General features: G+C 40.0%; 2 protein-coding genes across 2 annotated transcripts; both read right to left on the minus strand.

Annotated features, from left to right (window-relative positions):
• Nucleotides 1–7,005: 7,005 nt before the first annotated feature.
• LOC145291065 (uncharacterized) lies at nucleotides 7,006–7,353 on the minus strand. The gene has a single exon (XM_080136576.1). The coding sequence runs from the start codon at nucleotides 7,351–7,353 to the stop codon at nucleotides 7,006–7,008; it is 348 nt and encodes a 115-aa protein (XP_079992702.1).
• Nucleotides 7,354–8,263: 910 nt separating this feature from the next.
• Nucleotides 8,264–8,986, minus strand: LOC145291066 (uncharacterized). The gene has a single exon (XM_080136577.1). The coding sequence runs from the start codon at nucleotides 8,984–8,986 to the stop codon at nucleotides 8,264–8,266; it is 723 nt and encodes a 240-aa protein (XP_079992703.1).
• Between the last annotated feature and the right edge of the window lie 1,082 nt (nucleotides 8,987–10,068).

Consider the following 10,068-nt stretch of genomic DNA (forward strand, 5'->3'; position numbering starts at 1 on the left):
TGTCTTCTAGTGTCAGGTGTAAGTCAAAGTTTCAACAACAACAAAAAGACAAAACAAAAAACAAAAAACAAACAAACAAAACGGCTTATTAACACAAATCTCTTAGAATTTGAGTAGAAACTCACGTCATTGTCAAACAGTTTGCGACCTGTTGATGTGCCCTGATCCATTCAATTTTGATTTCTTTTTTTTTACCAACATTTCCTTTACTCTGGCCACATCAACTCTCAAACGTCTGTCATTTACAAGATTTGATGATTTTAAGGTCTGTTTTGCAAAGTACTTAAGGCAACGGGTAGTCTAAAGATTTCTTGCAGCATGGCAGCTATCAATACGCCTGCATCAGCAGATTCACTGAGTGCAAGTCTCGGATGCCTAAGGCCACTTTGTTATTCGATTGTTATTCGATCAAGTTTTTTGAATAACCAACATATAGGAGCGAGTCTATTCATCTTACCATAAACGCAGATGATAAATCCACCCCATAAGGAACCATTCTCCAAGCTGGCATAGGTAGCATCCGAATAGCAAACCACACTAAAATCTGAAGGATTTCCCAGCTGTGAAAAGGATAAGGAACCTGTCTTTGATATAAGCTTTAATAGTAACTTGTTGGTTTCAAAAAGTAACTTCACTTTGACCGATTTTCCGGTATTACTCATCCTACCCACATCAAATGATACATCAGGTCGAGTCTGGATAAATACTCACATCATTTGACCTGTTAGTCTTTTGAAATCTGTCTTCTCTTCTTCACTCAGCTCATCATTTTTCCTTAAAGATCTTCCTTTCTTTATATCTATTGGATAAATAGATGACACATAATTGTTTTGGTTTATAATGATCCCATCTTCCGTTTGTCTAACACACAATCCCAGGAATTTGAAGGTTTCATTTTTATGCATTCCGACCTTGAATATTGTCTTTAAATTTTGAAATCAAATCTTTTAAAAAATAATAATTTCCACAAAATATAAACTCATTTACACACATTGCTAGAATACACATCAAGTTCTCAGATAAATCATGCCAAAGAAACAATGCATTGTCATATGAACTTACCATTCCTTTTAGTTTAGTTAATTCCTGAATAACTCTCTTGTACCATAAACAGGGCACATCATTCAATCCATAAATACATATTTTCAGCTTCCACACTTGTGACTCTAGACATGCTGTAGATAGTGGTCTGAGAAATATTTTTCTCTCTAGCATATAACCTTGCAATGCTGAGGTGAAATCAAGGGTCTCCACCTGCCAATTCATAACAGAGGCTGTTAACATTACAAGACACATAGTTTCACAGTTGCATGTTAGAAAATCTGTATTTAGGTTATGTGAATTTTCTTCATAATCACTTGCTACAAAACGAGCCTTCGTTATCTTTTTGTTATCCATAACTTTCTGTTCTCACTCATCTTGTTGATATACATTTTTAACCTATGTTAGGGACACATTCATACACTTCATGAGTTTTCATGTTTTTTATTTCTTTCCCCTTTGCATCAATCATATCTTTTGCTTGTGAGAAAAACATGTTCTTCATGATCTCCTTCTGTTACTTGGCGAAGTTCTCACCACTAATCAATCTTATCTCAATTGATACATATTAGACATTTTTTTTTCTGCAGTTGGTTCTATATTCTGCCAATAATCATAATTTCCAATTGAATCTTTCCTTTTTCCACTCATTACTTCCAATAATTTTATATTCCACTATTTTCCCTTGTAGTATTGTCTATCAGTTCATCCCTGTTACTATTGGAATTTTCATCATGTTTATTTTCAACTTCCTCTTCCAAGACTTCATTCATCTCATTTAAGGGAATTGTATTTTCTTTACTCCTTGGCCTTCCAAGATCCTTGTTTACCTTCATCAGGTAACATGGATGCATCCTGTAGAATGCTCCTTCGTGTCGGATCAATACACATTGACCCTCTTTACCCAAAAGTTTGGCAGGGCCACGCCCTCCTTTATAGTTTTGTTTTCTATAGTAAATGCTGTTGTCTGTCACAAATCGTTCATCTGTATAATGTCTTATATTAAAGCGCAGTGCTCTCTGAATTTTTTCACTTGATTCAGCCTCAATGAACCTTTTTCTCGCAGAATGTAAGGTATTTAAATTTATTCTAACCATATCACTGGTTGTTGAAGCATCTAATGCAGATAACTGATCTATCAAAACTGATAGCATATATATGTCGGATCCAAAAACAAGCTCATTTGGGCTATGTCCAAAATGATTCTGAAGAGCATTTTTAGCACTAACAGCCCAAGCCGAAACTATTTCTCGTTCATATTTCTGATCTTCCAATGTTTTCTTCATTGCTTCAGCCAATATTAGATTGTGATGTTCCACAATGCTATTAATGAATGGACTTTCAGCGGTTATAGTGCAGGTTTTAATATTTAGTTTTTCATCCATCTTTCTGTAACCATCGATATTAAATTCTCCCTCAATATCAATCAAGAAGCATTGGGGAACACCAAAATATGCTATCCGCATTCAAAATATGATGTGAATAACTAATTCACCCGTCTTGGTTTTAATCAGCCTGGCAGCAGTGTACCTAGTGGATGCGTCAATTAGGTGTAAATCATCATTGGTTATGTCTGAATTCTTTTAAGTCCATACATACAGTGTCATTAAACCGGTTTCCAAGGGCCAATTCCACCACAAGACAAAAAAGGGGTCTTCCAAACCTTAAACAAATTGAACACGTATCAGGACATCCTTAAAAAGAGCCAGAAACTCCTTATCATGAAAGGTCCTACTGCTTCTATCCAATGATACCAATTTCTCTTTTGATGCACGTGCATGTTTATGTAATTTCTCAGCCTTCGTTCTTTTCTCTATTTTAGAGCATTTTTAAAGGTTCATAATGTAACAAAAAGTTTGGTGACTTTGAAGCCTGCAAAAGCATATTTCTAAATAGAAGACTATAATGTCCAGAAGTTGTCTTTTGCAATTTTATATATCTGCCTAAAATCTTACAGCTGTCACGTTTAAAATCTAGTATCATGCCATCAGTTTTCATTGATTTATGACTTAGAAACAAGGATAAGTCATTTTTGATAATGTCAACGTCTATGTATGCTCTATGTACGCTCCATCACCAAACACAAAATGTCCTGGATTTAAAAAGGAATTTTTAAAGGATTTAAAAGTTTTCACTAACTGCTTGTCTCAGTCATTTAATGTACCAAAAAATACATTAAACCAAAGTTCTCCAGTAACAGTTTTAGAACAGGCAGAATCTAACATTGCCATATCCAATGTCCCTTTTACAAGATTGCACATTTTTATATTAGAATCATTTATCAATGTTTGATAACAGGACTCGGAATTAATTAATAAGATGTGTACATGGTTTGAATCCACAACAGTATTAATATTTCTAGGACTAAAACCAGAACAGTCTCTAGAAAATGCCTAATATATTTGAAAGAACACATTGTCCTACCTTGTCTGTTCGTTGGATTTGTTCCTTTAGCAACATTTGTTTTACTCTGTCATTTACAAGATGTGATGATTCTAAGGTCTAAAGTGCGTTGTCTGTTTTGCAAAGTACTTCAGGCAACTTGAGTAGTCTGAAAATTTCTTGCAGCTTAACAGCTATCAATACACCTGCAGTAGCCTAATAGAATCACATTTTAAACAACGCATTGTCCTTTATGTTTATTCCAGTAGCTTTTTTGTAAGAGTAAAATTCCTTGAATGACATGTATGCCATTGTGTTTTCGTCCCTTAAATATATCTCGTCCAACTTGTCTATAATTATTTTAATCTGTCAGTTCGGTCGATATGTGTAATGTCTAAGTGTCGAATGCATTCTCATATGCCTTATGGCAATGTCAAAAATACTGCTGGGCCCTGTTTTTTCTTAGATAAATCCGTGAAGATAGATCATATACTTATGTCTTTTTTCTATTCAATGTACATTTCTTCATTCTGCAAAGTAGGTGGCTGTTTCGTAAATGACGCCATCTTTCTTTCAATTGTATTTCAACGTATGTTGAACAGATGTAATATAATAATAACACGTGTTATTGTTGGCCGGACACCATATTGCTGATAGAATAGTACTGTAATCTTCAAAAAGCCTACAAATTTTCACGTAGTTTCGTACTATAGAACTAAAGATGTGAACATTTCAATATCCAATTTGATTACTAGTATATATATATATATATATATATATATATATATATATATATTGTCGAAAAAATAATTATGAAAAAGATTGAAGGGGTTACGACTGTTCTAGCCAAGGAAGGAACAAGTGCACTTACCTTAGTTGTGAAAGAATTGCCCCTTCCGCAACACACAGTCTGCTAATAAGTTGTATCAATCGCCAACTAGGTAGTCCAATCAGTGCAATCCTTGAAGTGTCAATAAAACCCTTGAGGTTCAATAATAACGAGTCAATATGAAGAATATGGAAAAAGTCAAAAAAGGGCATCCAAACAACTTCAGATCCAAAGAAAAAGGAAAAACAACAACCGATGGTGAGTATTCTCCCCAATATATGCAGAAGTATCATGTGATCAAAGATCACATGATCCAAAGGAAAGCCTTTAAAAATGGTCAAATAACAACAACAACAACAACAACAACAACAACAACAACAACAACAACAAGAATAATGTCTTTTCTATTTGTTAGTAATAAGGCAAGTACACAAATTCCTTTCCTTCAACAATCACTAACCCTTTCAATTTTTTTCACACAGTCCCCAAAGGACAAGGAAAAAAATTAAGTAGACACAAGAATATGCAAAAGGTCAATAAACGTATACATTGGTATATATTGTTTACTTTTTTTTTCATATATATATATATATATATATATATATATATATATATATATATATATATATATATACACATGTAAACTTATCACAGAGATCCTAGAATATTCTGGGAGAAGACTAGGCCTCCCTCAGCGCCGTCTCTTAGGGGTGCAGCCTGGACAGTACCATTTCTGCCTTACAGGAAGGGAGGATTGGATTCGCACACACCTAAAATGGCACCAGTTGTCACAACTATCACAGCAGATCATAGCTTCGTTACCCTGTGGAGAACTACATATGTGACAAGGCCAGGTCGCTTCTGCCTCCGGAGGGGGAGTGCTAAGACCGTCCATAGGCCCATCAACAGGAGAGGGCAAGGCTTGAACTGGATTATCCATGTCAGACGATAATTCCAGAGGAAAGAGGTTCTTTAGTGAGTGAACCCGTATTGCGCTACATCCTTGTTTGATTTTTGCCATCCTAACCACTCTATCCTCTCTGCTAAAGGTTTCCAAAACAATCCTAAGGGTTTGGGTTTAAGCGGACTCTTGACTAACACCACGTCTCCAACCTTCAATCTGTTATGGAATGGCACCCTCGAACGACCCTGGGGCTTCTCTCTAAGACTCAACAAATACTCGTTGTACCACAATGTTCTGAATTTGGCTAAGCACTTGTCCCGAATTTCCATGGTTCTGAGCAGCCTCTCCCGGCTGGGAGGGATTTGCGAAGTAAATTCTCCGTCAGTCAGGTCTAAGAGCAGCCTCGGATTCTCATTAGGCCGCAGGAACATGTTGGGGGTCACTGCTTCCAACTCAATCTCGGAAGATGCCCGATAAGTCAGAGGGCGGTTGTTGATGGCTCTTTGGATGTCAAAAACGATGGTGAGTAATGAGAAACAGTCTGTAGTGAAGCCAAGACTCTTTCTCCATTACATGTCTCTTTCTCTCTCCCTTCCTTCCTTCCTTCCTGCCTTCCTTCTTTCCCAGTTGTGACCAATCAGGACGGAGAACAGTTCTGGTGGGAAAAACAAAAAGAGAGATACAAAAAGCGTTGGAAGCAAAAAGACGGAGACGCGAGTGGTTCCAGAGTCAGGGGACATAAATGAAAATCATGAACTTTCTATAACCTGATACCAATTGTACGCTGAAATGAATATAAAACCGTTTCGTTTGGAAGTTCCTTTGTTTCTTTATTATTATTCCCAGGTCGGCTTCTACTACCGTCTTATTAATTTCGACGACTCCCCAAAAGGGGGACCCGTCGAAATTACCCAACAAGAATTATGACCTACCCAACAAGAATTACATTATAGCAACCGCCATAAGTCCAACTCACCCCTACCAATAACATTTTAAAGGCAATTCTTTATTGTCTGTATCATCCTTTCCCAGACACCACCGACCCATGGGGAAAACAGCGGAATGGGTCGGAATTTAATCCTACAAGAGCCAAACTTTTGCTGATAGTCGTTACTCAACACAAGCCTCTGAAACAACCGCGCACCTCTCAGAAATGTCCTCGCATTGTCGTTGTAAATGGCCGAGGGGATGCCATACAGATTAGAGAATCTGACCAATGCCTGCATAAATGCTAAAACGCTCATATTTGGCACTACCTCGACATGTACAGCCCGAATACTAAGACCTGTGAATATCAGAAGGTACATTTTCACCAACCTGCTTCCCTCCCTAATCCAAAGGTGACCCGTGAAGTCCACTCTGGTATGATTGAAAGGGGTTTCCAGTTCAACACGCGAAGTAGGCAAGCTGGACACATTAGGGGGTGAGACCTGTCTTGCATTATACCTCCGGCATAATGCACATAAAGAGAGAACCGACTTTACCGCTGTCTGCCCTTGGCCACCCAGTAACCTCGTCATTTCAACTCCGTCAAGGTAGGTGCAACTCCCAGATGCTGGCACCAGGTATGAGCATCCATTATGAGAAGTCCTGTAATAGGATGATGTTTGGCCAATAAAATCGGGTGTCTGACCTCCAACTTAAAGCAGATGGCCCTTCCAATTCTGCCCCCAGACCTAATAAGGCCATCAGTATCCATGAACAAATCAAGGCTCCTCACTAGTCCAGATACAGTTTTGCCAGCAGAACTCGACAAAAAAGCCAGTTCCGCAGCATACACTTGTCATTGCATCGTCTTCACAAGAACAATGGCTGCCCGTTTCTCATAATCATCCTCCAACCTCTGCAATCAACCGATGAATTTGAGCACCAATGAAGTCACTCTAAGGAGCCTTGCAAAGGATGAAAATCTCTCCAGGGGAAGAACCGTCAGGGACTCCTCCCCACTTAGGATGGTAGCATTCCAGGAGGCACGAGCCATTCTCTGGCAGGGCAAACTAAGGCATGGAAACTCCTGAGTGGCCCATGGTGTGGTTCCACTACCCAACCAAGCCGGACCTTGGCACCAGAATCCAAGGCGGTCCTTGCATCTTCTTAAAGACATTCCCATTGTAATCAAGTTAGCAGGGTTCTCCGATGTGGGGATGTAACGGAAGGAGGGAGGGAACCCAAGTGTGGATCCCAACTCAGCACTCATCCACTGGATGTCCTTGAGCCTATTCCGGGCGAAAATGTTTTTGCTTACAATGGTCCCCAAAAAGAGCCAGTAAAGGACCACTTGTGAATCTGTTGCCACATGAACCTCTGTTGGATAGAATCTTCTCAGGTTCCTCAAAATAACGTGCAAGCACCTAAGCGCCAAGCTCCATCGTGGGGAGGGTCTTTTTTTTTTAAAGGAGCCACCTTAGCCTTTGCAAAGACCAAGGAAGCTCTACAATTCTGCACAGCATAAGCTGCAAAGCCATACACTTCAGGAGAGGCATCGCAGAAGAAGAAAAGTTCGCCTGTTTCTCCCTCCCCAAATGCTCTTCGTGGGAAAGAAAGTGTTTCCAGCTCAGAAAGGTCAGAGGGCAGACTCCTCCAAAGGGATAAGCAATCAGGGGACACCAGTGCATCCCATCCATACCCACTCTTCCAAAGCTGGCTCAATAAAATGCGTCCTCATATCGAAACTGGCAGACACAGAGACAAGGGATTGTATACTCTGGCCACCTCCCAAAGAATCTGTCTCTTCGTCGATGCAGAAGGGTCACAATCAACTGGGGTCACATAAAATGTGTCCGAGAGGAGGCGGTATCGATAGCCTAGTACCTTTTCCCAAACACTGCTATGATTACTCAGCGTGCCATGCTCTCCCATTTTCTCTTGGATGGATTCATGGTTAGAACTACAAGACGAGTTGAAAACCTCCCTGGAGCAATCGGTCTCTGGTCAGCTCATATAAATTGCATAGGTATCTCGGATCATTCCTTGTTATAACTAAATTATCCACATAGAAGTTATTTTCCATCAAATATCTACAGTCATCCAGAGGGAAACTGGCCGCATGGTGCCGAAGGATATAGTTCAGAATGAAAGGCCTTGAGGCAAACCCGAAAATAATTGTATTATATCCCGAAAATAATTGTATTATATCTGAAACAGCGCAGGCGACTGCCGTCCTTCAGGAAAAAATAAAACTTGTTTTTATCAGAATCCAATTGTAGGCGGATCATCAAGAAGGCCTTTCTGATATTCGCCAATACAACATGATCATTAGTACGGAATCTGAGGTGCAGGTCCAAAAGATCGTTGGTAAGGTTTATCCCTTGATAGGTCGCTTCATTAAGGGAGGGGGTATCACCAGCCTTCAGGCTACAGTTAAACATAGGCCTAATCTTAGTAGTGGAAGTGAAGTCTGTCTTCAGCACAGGTCTGTGTGGAATCCAAACATACTCGTCGAATCGTTCTGGCGTCATAAAGATCTCCTCAATTATGCCATCACGTTCTTGCTCCTGGAAAATGTTTAGATAGTCTTGGTACAATTGTTTCTTCTCTAGCCTGCGTGCAACATGTTCTAAGGTACGTAAGGCTACAGCATGGTTTGAGGGTACACATGATAGTTTGTACTCCTCCCAGGGCAATTGAATGTAGTATTTATTATCCCTAAACTGGATGGATTGTCTGAATTGACCGATCTTCTGTCTGTCATAATTCGAGAGGTCTGATTCTCTTATATCTAATGATTCCATGTTGAACATTTTCTCTAATCCCCTCTGTACCACACTGTCTGGGAAGAAATCACTGAGTGGGTCCTCATACGTATTCTGGGACTCCAATATAAAACACATCAGAGATGGGGTGACTTGGGCGGTACAAGTACACTACTGAAGGCAAGTCCCTCCACGCTCACACTTGGGGTGTATCCTAAGGGAAGGAATTGCTTTACTTCGCCAAAAGGGACGTCCTGATGGGGTCAAGAATGCCTGTCCCCATAAACAAGGTACCAGTTGAAGGGGGCCCCAATGTTGAATAAAATCCAGCCCAAGATTCCATGAATCGGGATGAAACCAGTACCCCTGTCAAAGCGGCCAGCGATATCACATTCAATGCGTTCAAACTCATCCAAAATACTATCTAGGTTCTCAATGCGTACTGATACATCAATCTCTTCATGAACTAACACTGAGAGAGAGATCGGGCAACGAGACCCAACGTTGGCCTCCAACACAACCTCCGTGAACTTCCTGCTGCATTCTCCCAGGATTGTGGCCAGGTTAATTTCACAATCTCGTCCAATCGTTGCTGAACGTCCAAGTGGCTTCAACCTTTCACTGGAACGATAGGTTCGACAACTACCAGTGTCTAATAAACAATTAACAGTAACCTGTTTGTTGTTCTTACTGAATGTTACACAAAGAACTGGTGGGAGGATAGAAGATTCTCTACTCTGAGAGTGACAGGCCGAGTTGACATGGAAGGAGAGATCTCTTCGGGAAAAACTGGGCTCTGGCTCAGACAGCGCCTTTCCCCCAGAACTACGTACAGGATTAAGTGACGGGCTTGTATTCCTGTCACTCTTGATAAGAAGACGTTTGACAGCCTCCTTGGTGGCGTTGAGAATGGATGACAAGGATGGAATTCTCTTACCGGTGATCTGGATCAATTCTCCCTTGACCTCCTTGGGAAATTTGGCGAATATAATCTTAGCCATAAGGCGAGCTCCAGAAGAACAGTCATTCGAAAATGTAGTTGAAGGAGCCCTCCAATTCTGTGAGATGCGAGGCTGTTCCTGATATAAAGTTAATCAGGGTTGTATATGATCTGTCCCGTCCACAGGAAAAATCCAGTATATCCTGAAAAATGTGGTCTATAATGTAATCTTCATTAAGGTATTCATTCTTCAGAACAGAGAGAGCCACTTCATAGTTCT

Source organism: Euprymna scolopes, chromosome 12, assembly GCF_053919585.1.
Source record: "Euprymna scolopes isolate OS-2025 chromosome 12, ASM5391958v1, whole genome shotgun sequence".
NCBI classification, from domain to species: Eukaryota; Metazoa; Mollusca; class Cephalopoda; order Sepiida; family Sepiolidae; genus Euprymna; species Euprymna scolopes.

Coding starts and splice junctions, on each gene's coding strand:
- LOC145291065 (XM_080136576.1), bottom strand. CDS start 7,353: ATGAGTGCTGAGTTGGGATCCACACTTGGGTTCCCTCCCTCCTTCCGT.
- LOC145291066 (XM_080136577.1), bottom strand. CDS start 8,986: ATGTGTTTTATATTGGAGTCCCAGAATACGTATGAGGACCCACTCAGT.